The 22114-nt window shown below is 45.0% G+C and overlaps 1 protein-coding gene across 1 annotated transcript; it reads right to left on the reverse strand.

Moving 5' to 3' along the window:
• Nucleotides 1–828: 828 nt before the first annotated feature.
• On the reverse strand, nt 829–15587 carry AP3M2 (adaptor related protein complex 3 subunit mu 2). The gene is made up of 9 exons (XM_038384743.2): nt 15432–15587; nt 13233–13581; nt 7949–8120; nt 7286–7423; nt 6901–6986; nt 5889–6022; nt 4816–5023; nt 3095–3239; nt 829–2589 (listed from the first exon to the last, which is right to left on the reverse strand). Exons 2-9 carry the CDS (start codon nt 13503–13505, stop codon nt 2489–2491), a joined length of 1257 nt encoding a protein of 418 aa, XP_038240671.1. The 5' UTR covers nt 13506–13581; nt 15432–15587; the 3' UTR covers nt 829–2488.
• Between the last annotated feature and the right edge of the window lie 6527 nt (nt 15588–22114).

Consider the following 22114-nt stretch of genomic DNA (forward strand, 5'->3'; position numbering starts at 1 on the left):
CCCAATGCCTACCAAAAGTTTGCCAGCTAGACATTTATTCTAATTAAAATACACCCCAAGTCCTTCTAAAGCCCCACCTTGCTTTCCTCCATCATGTCACATCCTAGCCATCAGAGTAACCTCATTAATGTTTCCCACTCCTCTACTTGGTGCCTTGTTTGTCCCTACATTCTATATTAGTTTGTAAGTTCCTCATGCAGGTATTTAGATTAAGAACAACAAAAAAATGCCTATCCAAGGCTCTAGACATCCTAAAAAAATCATTTACCATACAATACAATGAAATCCCAACCACATTAAAGTAATTATTTCAACAGGAACATAGCCAGACAAGAAACCTACAGAACTCCTTTCCATTCCTTCATCATTTTGGGAAGCACACTCAGCCCTCTCCAAAAAACATATTAAACAGATATCTTTTGCAGCATACCTGGACAGTCCAGGCAGGCTGCAAAAGACCCATCTGATAGTGTTTTTGTAGAAAGGTCCCCAAATTCAAGATATCTTAGACCAAGGAAGGTAAGTAAGATCAGGAACCGCACAGAGAATAAGCTATCAGCCACATCCTGTCTTTTATAATGAGGTATCATGTCTTCTGTTTTGGGAGGCGCATAGCACATCTTTGGGTGCCATTAGAAATAGTAATCCCAATAAATCAATTAATTTCAGCATGGTAACTAGCTGATTTGGGAATAATTCATATTATTGATACAGTGATCATCTCGCTGGGGTCCCCATCATCTAAGATCCAGTTAGCATGATCTAGCTTCAACCATGCATACCTTCTGCATCCATTTTGAACCCCAGACAGAACACTGAACAAAGACAACAGGTAAAATTGACTTTTATTGATACCCTGGAAGAACTGTTACATTTGCATTGAGCATGCTCAGATACTAGGCCACCCTGCAGTAGCATTCATATTAGCTGCACAGGAATCTAATTCCAAAATGAGGTAACACTCACCCATTACAAACATCCATCACGCACAGATCATAGCAGAATGCATGTTATCCCACAGCGGGTGTCACTCCTCTTGGTCACATACACACAGGTTATGTGTGCTTGACTGCACAGCCAAGGAAGCTTTCCGGGTTAGGTAGTCATATGCCCAGTAGACCACAGGTAAGTTCTGTTACCCCAGAAGAGCACATATGGCATTCAGTGGCCAGAGGGCACATCATGGGCAACGTGGAGCAATATGCACACTGTCCATGTATACATTACTCTGTGCAGCGAGATGCAGCACAGGCTGGAATGGGAACAAATGCGGCATAGTCTCTCATAGGACAGATGACCCCAGAGGAATGACAACAGAGGCTAGAGTCTACCGGCACAGTAGCAAAACAAGGCAGGGAGTGGAATCAAGTAATACAGCCAGGAACATCATAAATATACTAGGACATGGGACTTTAAACAAATACGTCAGTGAGCAACAGAACCACCATAGCCATTGTTACAGATAGGGAGCGAGGCATCGCTCTCCCCCACACTTTGCCAGGACAGAGCCTATCCTCTTCATTTAGCAGCCGTAAGGGTTGCCATCAGACGTCGCTTCATACAGATGCTTAAATAATTATATATACAACTGTCCTGCCTTCCCCAAATAGGGAACCAAGAGAACACCCCCCCACCCCCCAAAATACTGACTAGAGAAAAGAAGCAGGGTCTCACAACAGTAAGCATGTTCAGATACCCCCATCCTTCAGACATCACAAGGTAATCCCTGCTCCGGTTAGCTCTTAGCAGGGCATAAGGCTAGGTTTAGTTGGGAATTTCCAGTCTCTCCTCAGAGGCTCAAGATATGTAATGATCAAGAGAGCTCCGTGTAGCAAGAGATAACCAGATTCACTCTTCCAACTTCCTCCCTACTCCCCTTGTGAACCTTCTGAACAGGCTTCTGCTCCCTCCTTTCCACTTCTGGAAAGGAGATGCCTCCATCTCCCTTTGCCTCTCCAAAGAAATATTCCAACTGACCCCTTCTCACATGACTAATCCTATCTCTCCTTCCAGTTCTAACAGGAATCGCCAGTTAGGGACAGGAGCAAATTCTAAACCATTAAACTTTGAGTCCAGCTTCTTTAACTGAACCTTGTTCAATCTGCATAGAAATGCTAGCCAACCTAGCAATGCATGATACGGGGCTCACAAGGAGAGTAGGCCTCCAGAGTGTCCTTTGCCAAGCAGGTTAAAGGTAGAAAGAACTGAGTTGACATATCTGAACCCACAGCCCCGAGGAACTGGAACATTTCTCACATTTTCCTTTGCCACCACTTGAGAACTTAAGACTCAGCTAAAGTTGAGATGGTTTCAAGTCAGTCCTGTTCTTCCCGGTATATGATATTCCCAATCCACCTGGGTTCTGGCATTCCTGGAGGAACTAGAAAAAAGCAAGAGGGCAGCCCCATGGGAGTTGATAGCGGGCAGAGGCTGGATCCAACAACTGGGTACATAGGAAATGAGAAAGTGCTTGTGGTTCTTGGGCTCTCTAAGTTCGGACTTGGAACTTGCCAGCCTTGGTCATGTATTTTATGCCCTTGAACGGTTTGTACTTCTCCCCATACATGTCCAGGCGATTCACCTTCAGCCCTAAAACAAATGAAAAGACAGTGAAACTTTGGGGTTTGGAGGAGAGCTGCAATACTGCCACAGATGGAGGGGAGAGGCCTTGAGAGAGCACAAAAACTAGAAACTATGTGCAGGCAATACTGGAAAGCAGAAGGAAGGCAAAGGGACATAGGCCGCTGGTCAACACCTGCCTCAACTTTGTTAACAACATTGTTCATACACGCTGTACACTTCCCTAAAATGCTTTACAAAACTCTAGAGGGGGAGAGGAATTAAAGGGGGCACAGATAAGGGAAACACAGATGGGCTGTTCCGCACAGCAGTCAGGAGAGACTGTATGAACAATCCCCTAAGCATACACCAGTGTGTAGTCCAACTAGAGAGACTATTTTAGATGAAGAACCTAGTTATGACACTCACATGGCCCCATATGCATCCAGAAGCACATTCTGCATGTCAGACATACGTTCACCCAGTGCATGAAGTAGAATAGTACTGTCCAGGGTCCAGGCTGACAGCCACTTACCAGAGATAGCCAGCTGCTGAATTTTAAACTGAAGGTTGATGGTGGGATTCTCATCAGGTTTGGACGTGCCAGCTTGAAGGCTCATAGTCCCCTTCAGACTCGGCAGCTTCTGGGGGTTAATTTTCCCTACATCCCATGAGAGCAACTTTAAAGGACAGAAACAAGGTATTAAGATAGATGGATGCAATGATGATACCCTGTAAAGCAGTGGCTCAACCTTTCCAGTCTACTGTACCCCTTTCGGGAGTCTGATTTGTCTTGCATACGCCCAAATTTCATCTCACTTAAAAACTACTTGCTTACAAAATCAGACATAAAAATACAAAAGTGTCACAGCACACTATTACTGAAAAATTGCTTTCTTTCTCATAGGTTTCAGAGTAGCAGCCGTGTTAGTCTGTATTCGCAAAAAGAAAAGGAGTACTTGTGGCACCTTAGAGACTAACAAATTTATTAGAGCATAAGCTTTCGTGAGCTACAGCTCACTTCATCGGATGCATTTGGTGGAAAAAAAACTTTTTTTTTTCCACCAAATGCATCCGATGAAGTGAGCTGTAGCTCACGAAAGCTTATGCTCTAATAAATTTGTTAGTCTCTAAGGTGCCACAAGTACTCCTTTTCTTTTTTCTTTCTCATTTTTACCATATAATTATGAATCAATTAGAATATAAATATTGTACTTACATTTCAGTGTATGGTATATAGAGCAATATGAACAAGTCATTATCCCTATGAAATTCTAGTTTGTACTGACTTTGCAAGTGCTTTTTAATGTAGTCTGTAGATGAGCTGATGTACCCCCAAAGAAGACCACTGCGTACCCCCAGGGGTACATGTACCACTAGTTGAGACCCACTCGTATAAAGGACCATCCCATTGATGGTTTTAAGCAAAGATGCTTTCAGCCCATCCCAGTATTTGGTTCTTCGCATTCAAGCCATGAAGAGAATTTAATGTTGCATGGTGAAACTGTGGTCTGATTAAAGGAGCATGCCCCCCAGTGGCCAGGATTGGCACTGCCAGTGAGACTCCACCTCACTTTTACCCAGTTGGGGCATCAAATGTTCCCTGTAAAGGAATCTGGGCAAAGGGACCCAAAAGAAACAAACTAATAAAAATAAGTATATCCCCTTTGATAAGACCTTATGGCAAGGAAATTTTGTAATCACAGTTCAAGAGGCACATCCCTTTACACAGACCCATAGTCTGATCATGTAGCAATAAATCCTTCTTGTGGAGCATTACAATCCTTGTAACTTCTGTTCCCATCACCATGCAGGAGTGAGTGACCAAAAATCAGGTGTTTTACTGCAGGAGATAATCCCCATCTCCACTTCCATGGTATTGCCCATCCCAATTCAGAGGGGGTTTGCTATTTGCTCAGGGCCCTGAGCTGATCAGTCTGCATCACAATGGGCAGAAGTGACTGGTTTTGGCACACTAGATAAGAATTCCTCTCAGTACAGGGCAGGGGGCTCTCTCCAGGTAGGGAAGGCTCTGCTAGGAGTGATGCTCAGCGCCAAACAAGTGGAGACATTTCTTGAGACAAGGAGCTCCCCTCCAGATCTTAGGCCGAAACCCAGAGAAAGCAGTTTATGCAGTTTGGCCACTGTCAGAAGACAGGATACTGGACTAGATGGTCTTATGTTATGTTCTTACCAAGAGAGTGACCCATGTACATCAGGCTATAAGAAAAGTCCCACTGCATCCTTTTTTCTCACCTTTGTAACTGGATCAAAGGTGTGCATTCCCTGTGAGGGGGTGAGGCTCATGTTCAAGACCCCTTTTGGCATCTGGCTGGTGACCATCACCCCCTCTACAGTCTTTCCCATAGTCTGCTTGGGTCCCACTGTGATCTCAAAGCGTCCCAATGAGCTGCTGTCACGGAAACTGATGTTGTGTTTAACATAGACAGGAATTGCCACCAAGCTGAAACAAAGGACAAGTCACTGCTATTGTAGCCTACCCCTCACCACTTTCTATTCCACCATCACCACCCAGGCCCTGCACAGCCCACATTACAAGACATTCCTTCTGCATAAGGAGGAAGAAAATGAGCGTGGTATGGTAGCTAAAGCCCAGACCAGGAAGTCAGGATACCATCTCAGCTCTGTTAACCATAACCTTTGGTAGGTCACAATCTTTCTGTACCTCAGTTTCCCACTTCCTCACATTGTAGGTGTGTCAAGCATTAATTATTGTTTCGAACATGTTTTGGGGGTTGAGTAAAGGATGCTGGATTTTCTTGCAAAATGGAACCATTTCGGCAAGTTGCTTTAAGCAAAGGCAGCAGCACTGCCTTGGACTATATAAGTGTGTTTGCAGCCTGAAACCATCATTTCTGCTCTTTTTTATATAGTGCAGATTTCAAGGTGCACTTTGCTCAACCAAGTCTAATAAATGGCTTCAGTGTCTACAATAAAAACTACTAGTTCCATTAAAACAGACACCAACATTATTGCATTATGCAATTATTTTACTTTATTTTAAGGAGCCTTGTTAGTGTAATGAACTAAAATAGACAGCAGACACTACTGCCTACTTTGTCCCAACTGTAGATTACACACCCGCCACCGGGATGTGAACAGAGTTGGCGTGCAGAACTGAACTGAAATTGCAAGATTATTGCCTCAAAGAGTAAAGAGTTTAAATTTAAAAAATAGCACTAGTTTTCCCAGTTTCTCACTCAGCAAAGGACGCAAGTGATCCTTTTCTAGAGACTCTATTTAGCAATGAGCAAGAAGGGACAAACGTCCAGATTTTGAAAACCCTCAGTTCTAAATTCCCTACTTACTTCTGAGCGCTGACATGATAGGAGAGCAATCTGAAATTTCCATCTGGTGGGATGAAAGAGAGGATCCGCTCTGATTCCCAGCGCTTGAAACGCACACATGGATGGAAGCTGACATCATCCAGTAACCGGGGGTTCTGAAATAAGACTGAGTCAAGAAGTCCAAGAAACCAACAAAATTTGTGAAAAGGAATCTGTCCATGCTCTTTCCTCTTGCTCCTTTCCCGTGTCCCACCTCAAGCATCTGCCATGTGGCACACAATACAGTCTCCCATCAGATATGCCAAACCCATGAAAAAAAAAACAGAAATTGGACTTGGTTTTGGCTTAATTGGCTAGTTTTTGGCTTGTTGCTTGGTTTTTTTGGATCAGCTCCCTGCAACCAGGGGCAAGAGGGGGAGAGAGTCAGGGGTGCACAGCGGGCCCACCATAGTCAGAGACTGCATGCCGGGGGGATCTAGTCACATAGAGTGTTGGGGTTCTTAGGGCTTGTTTTGAAATGGGATTAGCTTGATTTTTGGCTTATTGTGAAAGTCGGGGTTCTTATTTACTGCATGAAAGTTGGCAACTGTGTCTCCCACTCTGTTCTGTAGCTGTTTAATATCTGTGTAACAGGTGTACCTATCGCGGTAATTCTATCCTAGCGTATAAGAAGCCTACCTACTTAGTCATGTCAAACAACTATCCTGATGTAAACTCATTACAGATGAGCCCAGGGAGAAAGCTGCCTTAGGCAGTGCTACATCTTGGAGTTTAGTGAGTCCACACACACTGCTGTAGGCTACTTCTAACAACCACCACCACCCCTCCCCCTCTCAAAACTGTAGATGTTTATAGAGATTTTTCATTATATGCATTCCTTCTTCCCTTCTCTACTTGGAATCTGTCATAGCTAGACCTGCACCCTAGCAGCTGGTGGCACCTAAGGTCCCAGTGAAGGCTATTTGATTAAAGAATACTGCACTTCTTCTATACAGTATCAAGAAGACCTATCACCCCTTTTCTTGAACTTTACCATGAAAGAGAGGGTGAGGTCTGGCATCCCAGTCAATTTAACACAAGCATCAATCACCCCTTGGATTTCAGCTGTAATTGTGGAACCTATAACAGGAAGTAAAACAAAACAGGTTATGGAAGGCAACTGTGGACCTGATTGAAATTCATCCTGGACAAGTGGGGAAGACTGCAACACAGCCTATTCAAGTCTTACAGCTTGAATCCACTGACACTTTACAGAAATGTAAGACTAAACAGCACATCTGAGCTGTCAAAAGGTCAGAATGAGAACAGTTTCCAAGAGCTTCCAACACTCCTCCCTCCTCTAAAAAAATAAACATCCTCTCCCTCTAGGCACTCCCAGAGAAGGATATCTCAGCCTTAACTGGCAGGAACGCTCATACCTGATTTGTCAATGATTGCATCTATCTCCTCAATCACATCAAAATATGCCTCATTATTGGTGTATTTCACACCGGTCCGTCGCCATGGCACCACTGATAGCTGTCCAGTAGGGAGCTGATCACCTACATTGGTGCTTCCTGGAAGAGTTAAGGAGATCAGGATGAAAACAAGCAGTTGGCAAAGCCCCAGAAGAAGCCCCTGACCTCACCCATATGGAACATTGATTTGTTCCTGAAGTCCTCCCTCTCATTATAGAAGAGCACAGTCACTCTCCAATAACTCATAGTATGAATTCATCAAGCATTTCCTCTCCTGCCACCCCTCCCACTAACCCCTCATTTGAAAGGAGGAGGAACAGTCCATTTAGGAAACCAACCCTGGCCATAAAGTCATTTCATGGATCCGACTAGAGTGCTGGACAATCCATTGTGGGCAGATGACTTTTTAGGTAAAAGGAGATCCTATGTCTAATGCTAGAAACTGGACTGCCCCAATGCCAATATGCTAACATGGGCTCCCTTAAAGCAACAGCTATGCTAGAGGTTAAGAGGATTTGGTCAGACTATCAACTTCTCCTCCTCCCTCCCCAGCATTTGGAATCACTTTGGTAGAAGGATCATCACGATGACTCAACCCCTTACCCACTCCTCACTCCCCTGTACCTGTAATGGTATTGACAACAGTTCGCAAGATGGTGGGGGGTTTTATCAGTTCCTTCAGGATATTGGACTCAGTAGCCAATGGGAATCCATTGTCCAGCATCTCCTCCAGCACCTCATAAACCACCACAACATTGTCCTTGATCACTACCTCCGAACAGACACCAAAATAATCCTGTGTGAAACAGACACAATTACCCAGCTTCCCCATTAAGCATATTCACAAGAACAGCTGTGAATTTTAATGCTGCTAAAAGTGAGAGACCAATGGGTCTGATAATTAGAGCCAAGTATTAGAGCTTGTATTCACTTGAAATGCTACAGCAGCACAGCTGCACCACTGCAGTTGTACCACTTTACTCTTCGGTGTAGACACTACCTACACCAACAGGAGGGGTTCTCCCATCACTTCCACCTTCCCCAGAGGCAGTAGCTATGTCGATGGAAGAATTATTTTGTTGACCCAGCACTGTCTACACCGGGAGTCAAGTCAGATTAACTACGGCATTCAGGAGTGTGGATTTTTCACACACTTGAGCGACATAGCTAGGTTGACCTAACTTTTTAGTGCAGATTAGGTCTTAGATACGCTGCTTTTCTCAAACATCCTAATCTTCACCTGCAGGACTCTGTAGTCCCACTGCTTGTGAGGAATAATCCCCTCTTGATGCACAGCTATTCCACTTAGTTTTGTAACTCACATTGCAAAACACATACAGTATTATTATACTGGTGTAAGTCACTTCAGTTTTTAAAGAAAGTTGTAAGTTATTTATACAACGTCTATCTCTAGTATGGGGGAAGGCTAGGGGAGAGCTGGAAAACTACAGCAAGCTGATTTTGATGCTGTTCCATCTCTACCTGGTCTTGTTTTACAGGGAAACGCATTCACCAACTGTCATTTCTAAAGTGCCTCCCTCCCACATTGCTCTCAGTCTTTTTACCCCATTGCCCTTTCCAATTCTTATATACTGCCAACAAAGCCCAAAGTAACTTGAATGGTCTGCTAACATTAGAGCTGAGAGCAAAAGTCTGGTATTCCACAATCTGTTGAAGAGCCTGAAAAGCAATTCTCTCATTTTGAAGGGCAGAAACCCAGCGCACAATCTTGAGAAGTGGGTAAAAGGAGAAACCTGTAGCATGAATAATAGAAGATCCTCAGCCCAGCATCTGCTTCAGTCTCTCGGACTCTCAGTGACAGTTGGTACAGCTTGGCTATGCTTCCTTCACTGTTTCTCACTTCCCACCCACACATGTATTTAACAGTATTACAATTTTTGGTCAGAGCATAACAAATCAGGCTGTGAGCCTATCAAATCTTACCAGTTTAGCAACTGGGATGGGAGATCTCCAAGAAGGAAGTAGTGTTGGTGATTTAGCAGTTCCCTTTGACTGAGCACTAGATCAATGCCACAGCTTGATGCTAGGGGCTGTGGGTAGCTTAAGAAGTCATCTTTCAATAAAACCAAGCTCCTGACCATGCATGCTTATTAGAAATCCAGTGCATTTTACATAAAAGCAAGAGTAGGAGTACTTGTGGCACCTTAGAGACTAACAAATTTCTTTTTGCGAATACAGACTAACACGGCTGCTACTCTAAAAACAAGAGTGTTACTAAGCTATTTTGCCCAAATTCTGATATGTGTAACTACATCCTGCCTACCTAATTCTACCCCACCCCACCCACAAATATCAACTGAAGAGATTATTCTTCTTTTCCTATCCTCAACTGTCACATAGTACCTGTGTGGTGTTAAGCAGCTAACATGTGCCATCCAAGAGATGGTTGCATATCAGTAGGGGTTAAGCCATTATACATGCTCATGCATATTTATTTTATCTATACACTGGAAATGCTTTAAACACAAAAAGATGATGCAAATGACAAGTATGATCATCTGTGAAGTTTGTGAAGCACTCTGGGATCCTTTGTAATGAAAGGTACTACAAAATGTTAAAATACTGTAACAATATATTTGCCCTGGTGGTGTGTGTGTCTACCCAGGGCTCTTATACAGCTAGTATGCAGTGAAGTGCACCTGCACCTCTTTCTTGTTCTTTTCTCATTCTCCAGATTCTAAGTTTTCACTTATAAAAAAAAAAAGTCAGTGTCTAGCTACTGTGGTTGTTGAGACAGTCTTGAAAATGCAACCAGAGTAACTAGTGCAATAGCCCTGAACATGCTTACACAATCTGTGTCAGCAAGCCTCCCAACCCAGGTTGTCAGACATGTGTTTGCACTACTGTGCTAAAAATAGATGTTGTAGACATTGTAGCTCAGGCTGGAGCTTGGGCTCTGAAGCTTAGGGAAGGTAGTGGTCTTCACAGCCCAGCCTCAATTTCAAAGTGCTGTCAACACAGCTATTTTTAGTAGGCAGTATAAGTCCAGTGCAAGTCTCTCAACCTGGGCTGGATGGTGCTGCTGCAGGCTGTGTAGACTGAGGGATCCTTGAGATGTGTGAACTGCCTCATTCATCTGAATAGGCAATAACTCAGATAGCCAATGATAACTTTGATACTTGAAATATTAACTATTTCACTGCTCAACAAAGCCTGTAAGGAAGAAGAGAAAGGGTGGGGGGGAGGAGGGAGAATCATAGCATGACCGTCTGAATAATGTACTGAGAGTGACTGCTCATTTTGGCACTGCTGTGAGTGAGCTTGAACAATACTGCCACCACAACCAAGAAGGAGCCAAGTCAAAAGAAGAGAGCTCCCTAGCAGAGCCCCCAGAAGACAGCCAAGCTCAAGCAGCCTCCTGGGGCACATGAGCCTCATGAATGGGAAGCCAAACATGAAGAACCGAGCAGAACCCATGGGTGCATTCTCTGTCTGAGGGGGAGCCAAGCACAAGCCCAACAAGCATGAGCAATCATATTCTGAATAAGCTGCACAATCTACTGTGAATAGCAACTCATAGACTCCAAGGGCAGAAGGGACGGCAATGATCAAGTAGTCTGACCTCCTGCATAACAAAGGCCACAGAAGTTCCCAAAAATCATTCCCATAGCAGATCTTTTAGATAAACATCTAATCTTGCTTTAAAAATTGTCAGTGAGGGAGAATCCATCACTATCCTTGGTAAATTGTTCCAATGGTGAATTATGCTGTTAAAAATGTATATCTTATTTCCAGTCTGAATATGTCTAGCTTCAATTTCCAGCCATTGGATTATATTGTACCTTTCTCCAATAGACTGAACAGCCTATTATCTAATATTTGTTCCCCACGAAAATACGTATAAACTAATCAAGTCATCCGTAATCTTTTCTTTGTTAACCTAAGTAGACTGAGCTCTCTGAGTCCATCATTATCATAAGCAGGGTGACCAGATAGCAACTGTGAAAAAACGGGACTGGGCGAGGGATAATAGTTGCCTATATAAGAAAGTCCCCAAAAATGGGACTGTCCCTATAAAAAAGGGACATCTGGTCACCCTAATTATAAGACATATTTTCTTATCTTTTAATCTTTCTCATGGCTCTTCTCCAAGCCCTCTCCAATTTATCAACATCTCCTCTGGGAAAGGCTTGGAAGAGTACCATCAAGTTTCACGCTCCACCTACCAGTCTGATCCCTGACTCTACCTAATTTCTATTTCCATTCCTCACCCACACCTCCCAAGTCTGAATTCACGTGTCTGACTATAGTGCTCAGAAGCAAAGCACACATGACAAAGAAGTCTGACTAACAGCTCCTATTTTCTCTCTTCTGCTATAACTCTGGTCATGGGACACCTCAAATCCTGACCACAATATTCAGAGCTTTGCAGGCAGAACATGATGTCTGCCTTCCTTCCCCAGATTGCCTGAGGATCCCACTACTACTGTACTCTGAATATTAACAACTCTCGGGGGCAACTCTAACATGACTCATCTTTCTGTGACACAAGATCTGTACTTTAAATTCAGTACAGGAACTCACAGAAACCAAATCCAAAGATAACACTTAATTATCTGAAAGAAATACAGTTAGTCGTCCAAATTCCTTCTGAGGGAGAAAAGTCCAATTAGAACAAAATTAGATTCAAAAAGATTCCACAGGAAGCAGCTCCACTTTGGGATAAACGTATGGTACTGGTTACAGCCCATACAATGCCATTACCCTTCTAAATATAAGTTGATCCTGATGTCCTGTTTTTCTAATTATGAGTGCAACTGCATCTTGACTGGGAATCACCTCGCTGCTGATCCAGTCCTGGTCTTCTCATGAGCAGAGTGACAATTATGGGACACAGACAAAAGAGGAAGCAAATTACTGATAACTTAACAGAGTTCCTTTTTTTCTCCCTTTTGCTTTTTTAAAAAAAATTAAATATAACCATATCATCACAATCTTTCAGAACTTTTGTATGTTTCAGGCCTCCATACTCATTACTTCACTGCCACTATAAATCAAAAAAATAGAATGTCCTGGTGAAAAAGAAAAAATATTCAGTTACAAAGAAACTGACAAAATCAGCTCCTTTATGATCCAAGGCAGGATTTAAGTCCCAGATCTGAAAAGGTGAAAGGCTACTAAGTTAATTCTCAGTACTATCTAATGCCCTTTCCCACCCTGCAGAAGACCCTGCAAACCCCAGAGTTGTTAATCATCATGTTAGGGTTATTTTGTTAAATTAATGGACATTTATTTTATATGATCTTAAATGTCTATTTGTTTGCAGGTACAATTCAAGTTGTTTACTTTAATTTACTGTATTAAGCAGGAAATGGCTGGGGATTGACTAAGTGAAGCATCATTCATGCTCTGCTGTGAATCTCCAAAGTTGATATCAGCTAGTGTGTTTGAGCTAACAGTCCCCAGTTCTACATGTCAGGTGACAGGACGTTCTCAGAGGCAGGCTTTGGATTTGAAAGAGATAAAGATTGTTGATTTTTAGGCCATTGCGTGAAACCCACCTCTTTTCACAGACTTTTGACTTGGCAAGCGCATGACGTGGGGTGCAACTGCACTGAAAGAGCTTTGCCTTTGTCTGAGTTCTTGCTGAAAAAAAATGATCTGTTGTGTTAAATTGTGTACATGAATTCAAGGAATTGTAGTTGAGCACATTAAACAACTAAATGGTAGAGACCTAATTTATAAATCCACTTTTGTTGGTCTACACCAGCCAAGCAAAGCATGCCATGCAGAGAAAGGGCTCTGGTGCGAAAAAGCTCATTATGGCAGTTCCTACTAAAAAACTGAGTATTGCTGTAAGACGATCTTTGCTATTATTATAAGACGGTGTATGCACCAATGATAGATAAATAAGAAACGTAATGACAAAATATCCTGCTTTTCTCACCTGGAAAGTGTCCACAACCCGATGTAAGAATTCAATGACAAATAGGGGCGGCACTTCTGTCTGAATCACTGCCACGAAAAAAATCTTATGACGATAAACATTCAGGAGGTAGTGATGAGGTGTGGGGATCACAGGAGGTACATTTTCTGCCTCTGTAGCCCTCTCCTGTGCTTCAAAAAAGTAGTCACAAACAGAGCGGCTGACAACACTTTTCCAGTGCTTCTCCAGAAAAATATCCCCTGAGGAGTTAATCAGGAAGAGGCTGTGAATCATGGTGGAACCAAAGGAAGTCCAAGTACTGGAAACACTTTGCCTACCCAATAGGACCCTGTTCTGCAGTAGTTTGATCCTAGAAAACAAAATGGCCCATTCAAGAGTTGATCTTTGACGCTATTTAATTTTACAGAAAGTAACAACATGCACACACTTGAATTTTGCAATTAGACTGTGTGGAGGGAATAGAGTCTTGTGTCTAAACAAGTCAAGAGACCTAGATTCTGCTCCTGAGACCATCTCTACACTACAAATGTTTTGCCAAGATAACTATACAGGCAGACCCCCTAATGTAGATGCTACACATGCCCCCAGGAATTTTTCTGTCAGCATAACCCAACACCTCTTTGAGTGATGACAGGTTTCAGAGTAGTAGCCGTGTTAGTCTGTACCCACAAAAAGAAAAGGAGTACTTGTGGCACCTTAGAGACTAACAAATTTATTTGAGCATAAGCTTTCGTGAGCTACAGCTCACTTCATCGGATGCATTCAGTGGAAAATACAGTGGGGAGATTTATATACACAGAGAACATGGAACAATGGGTGTTACCATACACACTGTAACTAGAGTGATCAGGTAAGGTGAGCTATTACCAGCAGGGGGGCAGGGGCGGGAGAGAACCTTTTGTAACGATAATCAAGGTGGGCCATTTCCAGAATTTGACAAGAATATCTGAGGAACAGTGTGAGGTGGGGGTGGGGGGAATAAACATGGGGAAATAGTTTTTCTTTGTGTAATGACCCATCCACTCCAAGTCTTTATTCAAACCTAAGTTAATTGTATCCAGTTTGCAAATTAATTCGAATTCAGCAGTCTCTCGTTGGAGTCTCTTTTTGAAGTTTTTTTGTTGAAGAATTGCCACTTTTAGGTCTGTAATTGAGTGACCAAAGAGACTGAAGTGTTCTCTGACTGGTTTTTGAATTTGTTAGTCTCTAAGGTGCCACAAGTACTCCTTTTCTTTGAGTGATGTTAACTATGCTGACAGGAGCACTCTTCTATTGGTACACTGTATCTGCATTGATACTGGAGTTTTGCCAGCATAGCTAAGTTGGCTGTGTGTCTTTTTTTTACACCCCTAACCAACAAAACTCCATACCAGAGAATTGGCCTAATTGCGCCACTGACTTGTTGGGTGATACTGAGAAAGCCATTTCCCCTCTATACCTCAGTTTCCCCCAGCTTTAAGACAGAGATAATGACATCACCCCAACACTGTAAAACATGTTGTGGCCCTGGATTGAGAGATTCTGTACAAGCCTATGCATTCCCCGTGTAGCCTCCTCCCGTCTGGTCAACACCAAGTCACAAGGGGTGGCTGTCTGGGGCCAGGTTTATTTATTTTTTTTAAAAAACATAATTCCCTCGAGGAGCTCCCTCCTGCCCTGTGCGGTACCATCACTCACTGCAGCTAAGCTACAGGTAGCCCTAAGTGGGGGCCACATGGCTAAGAGGGGCTGCAGGTCTGTGGCGTTACCGCTGTGACTGCGGGGGGGCGGTGCCCTCAGGGCGGGTCTGTGGCGCGACAGCGGGGGGGGGGGCGGTGCCCTCAGGGCGGGTCTGTGGCGCGACAGCGGGGGGGGCGGTGCCCTCAGGGCGGGTCTGTGGCGCGACAGCGGGGGGGGGGGGGCGGTGCCCTCAGGGCGGGTCTGTGGCGCGACAGCGGGGGGGGCGGTGCCCTCAGGGCGGGTCTGTGGCGCGACAGCGGGGGGGGCGGTGCCCTCAGGGCGGGTCTGTGGCGCGACAGCGGGGGGGGGGGCGGTGCCCTCAGGGCGGGTCTGTGGCGCGACAGCGGGGGGGGCGGTGCCCTCAGGGCGGGTCTGTGGCGCGACCGCTATGACAGGGGCGACGGCTCCAACCCCCTTCAGCCTCCGGGACTCGGCGGGGGGAGGGCGCTAGGGACCAGGAGGCCGCAGGGCGCCACTCACCTCCCCGGCCTGTCCGGCTCCCACCACGTTCCGAACGCTCCCCTCAGCAGACCAGCCAAGCCCCAGCCCCGGAGAATGGCCGCGGCAAAGACTAGTCCACCCGCGACGCGCCTGGGTCGCTGACGCCCCGAGGATTCTGATTGGGTGGCTTGTGCCCCAATTTACGACTGATAGGTTGCGAAAAGGCAAATTGCTTACGACAAGAACGACGTTCGTGCGCTGGTCTGTGATTGGCGTATCCCCAAGGCAGTGTGCTATGATTGGTGCAAACTCTAGGACGCCCCACCCCCTGGCTCAAAGTGGCGGGAGTCAGCCGGGCGGAGAGAGGGCCCGCGCGAGACCGAGCGCTCCGGGTCCTGCTGCACAAAGAGAGCATTTCCCCCGGAGCTGCGCTCTCCCAGTCCGCCCCCTTCCGGTCCTGGGCGTAATGCGGGAGTCCGCTCAGCTCACTCGGTCTTCCTTGCCTTTCTGCACCAGTGGGCTTAGGCTGCGCCCTCCCTGCTCAGAGCAGAGCTCTGCCCCCACTGCCAGCTAGCACCTACCAACAGAGTGCCCCCTCCTTGTTGTCGGGGCACAGGCCAGCTCTCCCCCAGGGGAGCACAGAGCCAAGGGCAGGTATCAGAGTAGCAGCCGTGTTAGTCTGTATTCGCAAAAAGAAAAGGAGGACTTGTGGCACCTTAGAGACTAACAAATTTATTTGAGCATAAGCTTTCCTGAGCTACAGCTCACTTCAACGGATGCATTTCCGACTTGCACTACAGCCCAATCAGGCCTCTGGACAGGAGTGCCAACCAAGCAAGCACAGCTCACGCAGCCAGAGATGAACAGGCATTCCGCAAGCATGACCAGATGTCCTGATTTTATAGGGACAATCATGATACTTGGGTCTTTGTTCTATATAGGCTCCTATTACCCCCTCATCCATGTCCTGATTTTTCACACTTACTATCTGATCACCCTACATTCAGCATCACTCAGTGTGGCCAACTCCAAGTGCTCAACAGTCACAAGTCAACCCCCACCCTCAAACCATTTTTTAAAAGGGGTGCTTTTTCTTTTATTTCTGAGCCTTCTGCAGGTGCTCAGCTCCCGGTTTCATATTTCTCTCTATAAGCAGGAGGTCTGGAAACTTCAATTTTTTTCTAGAGGTAAATGAAAACCAAGATTCTCATATAGTCATAGCCCTCCAGCAGCTGGGGTTTTAAGAAAAAATATTACAAGCATCAGTAACAATGGATTCACTATAATACCCAAAGGGCTCAGTCATGTAGCCTAGCCCTATGGTGCTGGGTGGTATAATCACCCAAAGAAGAGCACTGTAGCTCAAAAACTTGTGTCTCTCATTAACAAGTTGGTCCAATAAAAGATTTTACCTCACCCAACTTGTCTCTCTAATAATAATATGTTTCAGAGTAGCAGCCGTGTTAGTCTGTATTCGCAAAAAGAAAAGGAGTACTTGTGGCACCTTAGAGACTAACAAATTTATGAGAGCATACGTTTTCGTGAGCTAAATGCATCTGATGAAGTGAGCTGTAGCTCACAAAAGCTTATGCTCTCATAAATTTGTTAGGCGCTACGGTGCCACAAGTACTCCTTTTCTTTTTTTAATAACAACATGTAATAAGTGACAGCCTCAGCCCCAAAAAGCTTACAGCCTTGTTAGTGAAAACATGCAACAGCTGGACAGGTTGCACAGAAATAACCTCACCTTGTTCTGGTTATCAATCTGTCTCTCCCAGTGGGTGTGGGCAGCTCAGACATAAGAGCAGCACAATGAGAAAAAAACCCAGTAACAAACTCATAGTAGAACACACAAACTAACTGACTCCGTTCCTCTCACCCCCATTTCTCTCTGTGGGTGTCTGGCTGGCCAGCTGGTTGTTCCCACCACTCCCATTCTATATCTCTTCTAGTTCCACATTGTCGAGGCCTTGTTTTCTCCTGTCATGCTTGGATCTGGAGAACCCTCCCCAGAAGTGTTTCCTCCTGCTCATGGAATATGGCAGATGCTGTCCCATTAACACTGACAAGAACATCTGTTGTTCTTCCCTCAAATCCTTTCTAATAACACTCAGATCTGAGAAGAGAAACATGCTGTTGCTTTCAGACAGGATGTCCTGTTGCTCCAATTTTAGCAGCACGTCTCTGTTCCTTCATCAAAAGCTAAAATAAAAGCACCTCCATTATTTCCAGTGTCAGTGTTTCCTCCCATCCATATTCTGAAATATCTCACCACAAATATAGTTTTTTTCTCAGTATAAGTTTTCTGTAGTCATGATTAAGGCTAAGATTTTATCATGAATATTTTTAGTAAAAGTCAGGGACAGGTCATGGGCTTCTGTGAATTTTTTTTTGTTGCCCGTGGCCTGTCCCTGACTTTTACTAAAAATATCCATGATAAAATGGGAAGGGCTGGGCAGCTGTGGGGTGGCTGGGAGCTACAGGGGCCCCCACCACCCACCACCAGGTAGTGCCACCGGTGGCAATGGGGAGCTGCTGGGATCCCCCTGCAGCCAGTGTGGTGAGGAGCTGCTGGGGTCCCCCTGCCCCTCCACAGCAGTGGGGAGCTGCCGGGATCAAAACAAAAAGAATCCTGACAATGGTATTGGTCCATTAATAGATGGAAATAGTAGAAATTTAAATAATAATTAGAAAAGGCAAACATGTTCAATAAATATTTCTGTTCTGTATTTGGGGAAAAACAGATGATATAGTCTCCTCTTATGATGATGATAACATTCTTTCCATTCCACTAATATCTCTGGAAAATATTAAAAAGAAGCTACTCAAGTTAGACAATTTAAAATCAGCAGGTCTAAATAACTTGCATTCAAGAGTTTTAAAAGAGTTGGTGGGGGAGTTCACTGGACCGTTAATATTGATTTTCAATAAGTCTTGGAGCACTGGGGAACTTTCAGAAGGACGAGAAGAAAGCTAAAGTTGAGCCAGTTTTTAAAAAGAATAAATGGGATGACATGAATAATTAGGCTTGTCAGCCTGACATCATTTCTGGGCAAGATAATGGAGCAGCTGATACAAAACTCAATTAATACAGAATTAAAGGAGGGTTCTGTAATTAATGCAAATCAACATGGGTTTATGGAAAATGTAGCCTATCAAACTAACTTGATTTTTTTTTAATGAGATTACAAGTTTGGTTGATAAAACTAATAGTGTTGATGTAATATATTCAGACTTCTGTAAAGTGTTTGTCGTGGTACCACATGACATTTTGATTAAAAAACCTAGAATGATAAAAAATTAACATGGCACACATTAAATGGATCAAAAACTGGTTAACTGATAGGTCTCCAAATGTAATTGTAAATGGGGAGTCAAAATCAATGGGTGTTTTTCCACTGGGGTCCCACAGGGATCGGTTTTTGATCCTACTCCATTTAACGTTTTTATCATCACTGATAAAGCTTGCACATCACTCTAAAATTTTGGGAGCGGGCAGGCCTCTGGTTCAGAGTGATCTGGATTGCTTGATAAACAGGGGGCAGACATGTAATGTGCATTTTAATATGGCTAAATGTAAGTGTATATATCTAGGAACAAAGAAGATAGGCCATACCTATAGAATGGGAGATTATATCCTGAGAAGCAGTAACTCTGAAAAAGATTTGGGGGTCATGGTGGATAATCATCTGAACACGAGCTCCCAGTGCAACACTATGGTTAAAAGGGTTAATGTGAGCCTTGGATACATAACACAAGGAAATCTTGAGTAGGAGAAAAGAGATTATTTTAACCTCTGTATTTGGTAGTGATGTAACTGCTGCTGTAATACTGCATCCAGTTCTGGTGTCCACAATTCAAGGATGTTGATATACAGGAGAGGGTTCAGAGAAAGCCACAAGTATGATTAAAGTATTAGCAGAGGTGAAAGTAAGCTGGTACGTCTGGTACGGCGTACAGGTAAGAGCCAGTGCGCCATACCGGGACCGGCTTTCACAGAGGGCAATTTAAAGCCCTGGGGTAGCGGTGGTGGGGCTGCAACAGGGATTTAAAGGGCCCCGGAGCTCCAGCCACTGCTACCACCCCGGCCCTTTAAATCTCCACCTGAGCCCTGCTGCCCAAGCCCTGGGGTAGTGGCGGCGGGGCTCTGGCGGGGATTTAAAGGGCCCTGGAGCTCCAGCCCCTGCTACTGCCCCAGCCATTTAAATCCCCGCCACCGCTACCCCAGGGTTCGGGCAGCAGGGCTCAGGCGGGGATTTAAAGGGCCCCGGAGCTCCAGCCACCGCTACCCCTCCAAGGCCCTTTAAATCCCCACCTGAGTCCTGCTGCCCGAGCCCTGGGGTAGCGGCGGTGGGGCTCTGGCGGGGATTTAATGGGCCCCAGAGCTCCAGCCCCCACTACCGCCCCGGGCCTTTAAATCCCCGCCGGAGTCCTGCTGCCGAAGCCCTGGGGGTTTTCCAGGTTTTCCTACCAGGTTTTCCAATAAGCCTGTCCTGCCGCTCTAAGCGACAAGGTAAGGGTGTGGGGGGAGGTTGAATAAGTCGCAGAAGGTCCAGGGGGGCAGTCAGGGGATGATGAGGTGGAGGTTTGGGGAGGGGGACGGTCAGGAGACAGAGAGCAGAGGGGCTTGAATAGGGGGTGAGGTCCTGGGGGGGTTGGGGAGTCCCGGGCAGGGGGGGACAGGGAGCAGTGGGGGTTGGATGGGGGTGGGATCCTGGGGGGGCAGTTAGAGATGGGCGTCCCAAGAGGGGGCGGTCAGGGGACAAGGAGTGGGGAGGCGTGGATGGGTTGGGGATCAGCGGGGGCCTGTCAGGGGGTGGGGGTGTGGATAGGGGTCGGGGCAGTCAGGGGACAGAGAGCACGGGGGGGTAGATGGGGGTAGGGTCCTGGGGGGGGTGGTTGGGGCGGGGGTCCCGGGAGGGGGTTTGGATGGGTCAGCGGTTCTGAGGGGGGCAGTCAGGGAGCAGGAAGTGGGAGGGGCGCATAGGGGGCGGGGCCAAGCTATTTGCGGAGGCACAGCCTTCCCTACCCAGCCCTCCATAGCATTTTGCAACTGCGATGTGGCCCTCGGGCCAAAAAGTTTGCCCACCCCTGGCTTAGACAGACAGGTCATAGTGTAAGAATGGGCCATGACAGACTCCCAACAAAACTTTTCTATGGTGAGCTGAAACTCAGAAAATGCAAGAGGTGTAGTCAATGAAAGCCCTGCTAAGACAGACCTCAGCAGAATCTCACCTCATGCAGAATAACTACTGATAACTTTGAAGACAGAGCCACAGACAGATCTGAATGGAAAGCAACTATCCATAAAGGTTGTAAACACTTAGAGGAAGACAGATGTGAAAAATCGATTGAAAAGTCAGCCAAGTATCAAGTGGGAGCCTGCACATTCCTGTGTAATATCTGTTTGTGATCTTGCTCTTCACGGATTGGACTATACAGCCACATAAGAACACACATGACACCATGACATCACTGTTAGATGCAACAGTTATCTGCCTATTATTTAGTTACATTCTCACACTACTAATTTATTCTGAATTTAAAGCTTTTAATAACATAGATCTATGGAAAGAAACTCAAACAGGTTTTAAATATAGGACCCATGAGCCAGATATGGTCTGTTTCTGTTATTTATTCAGCCTACATGACAGATTTTGCAGAATGCAAGTTTTCATGAAAAGAAGCATATCTTTAGCTCTGACTATTGTAAAGAAAATCTTAAAAATATGAAACATGTGTAGCCTATACATAACTGAGGCAGAGCGGTTTTCCTGAATCTGTACACAGCCTGAAATAACAGCTCTAAGAGATGTGAACAAGTCATCTAATTGGGATGCAACTCTTGAATCACGTCATGAGCCATATTTTACAATAATAAAGGTACATGACTGATCATGTAACTTACATGGTTATTACCACTTTGTCAACAAATCAATTATTTGCGTGCACAAAAAAAAACAAATAATTTTAAACAGCAATTTGTCTTCTAAACAGAATTAATTTGGTACCCTTACTGTAAATAAGTGAATAAGGGGTACACCACAACACAGACTATATGGCAAAGAAGGCGACAAGAGCGTGAGTCCTTGTGGTCTCCCCCGTTCTAATGCAGCACTGAAGGCATTAGCAATCCTTGGCTCTTGACAGCCACACTGGGCAATCCACCTTCCTCCATCAGAGTGAAGTAGGATGCCATTTTTTCAACAAATATGTTATGTGCCAAAAATGCACTTTTGATTGAGCTGAAATTATCATGAATTTGACCCAGTTAATTTGGGCCAGCTTCAGAAAAGTGAGAGAGAGCATGTCCATTCATCTATCAGCCTAGCAGTTAAGAGCACTTACCTGAGATGTGAGAGATGTGGATTCAAATCACTCCTCTAAATCAGGCAGAGAAAAGATTTGAATCCACAACTCCTACCTCCCAGTGAGTAGCTTAATCACCAGGGGACTGTCATTTTCACTAACTCTCTCTTTGGTCCAATGAATATTTAAGTATTTATACAAAGTAGAACACCTTTAACAGGAGAGACTGAGAGTGACCCATCTCAGAATTGTCTGTAGCCTGGTGGTTAGAATGCTCATCTAGGAGAGTACAGCTTTCAATTGAATCCCTGCTCCAGTGTGGGCATTCAAACCTTGTTTTTTCCTTCCCAAGCAAGTGCCCTAACCACTAGGCCAGGCATGACCAGCCAGAGAAGGAGCCAGAATTTACCAGT

This window comes from Dermochelys coriacea, chromosome 26 (genome assembly GCF_009764565.3).
Source record: "Dermochelys coriacea isolate rDerCor1 chromosome 26, rDerCor1.pri.v4, whole genome shotgun sequence".
NCBI lineage: Eukaryota > Metazoa > Chordata > Testudines > Dermochelyidae > Dermochelys > Dermochelys coriacea.

Coding starts and splice junctions, on each gene's coding strand:
- AP3M2 (XM_038384743.2), bottom strand. CDS start 13,505: ATGATTCACAGCCTCTTCCTGATTAACTCCTCAGGGGATATTTTTCTG. Junction 8,121..13,232: donor GGGTTGTGGACACTTTCCAG/GTGAGAAAAGCA, acceptor TGTTTCACACAG/GATTATTTTGGTGTCTGTTC. Junction 6,023..6,900: donor ACCTCACCCTCTCTTTCATG/GTAAAGTTCAAG, acceptor GTCTTATTTCAG/AACCCCCGGTTACTGGATGA.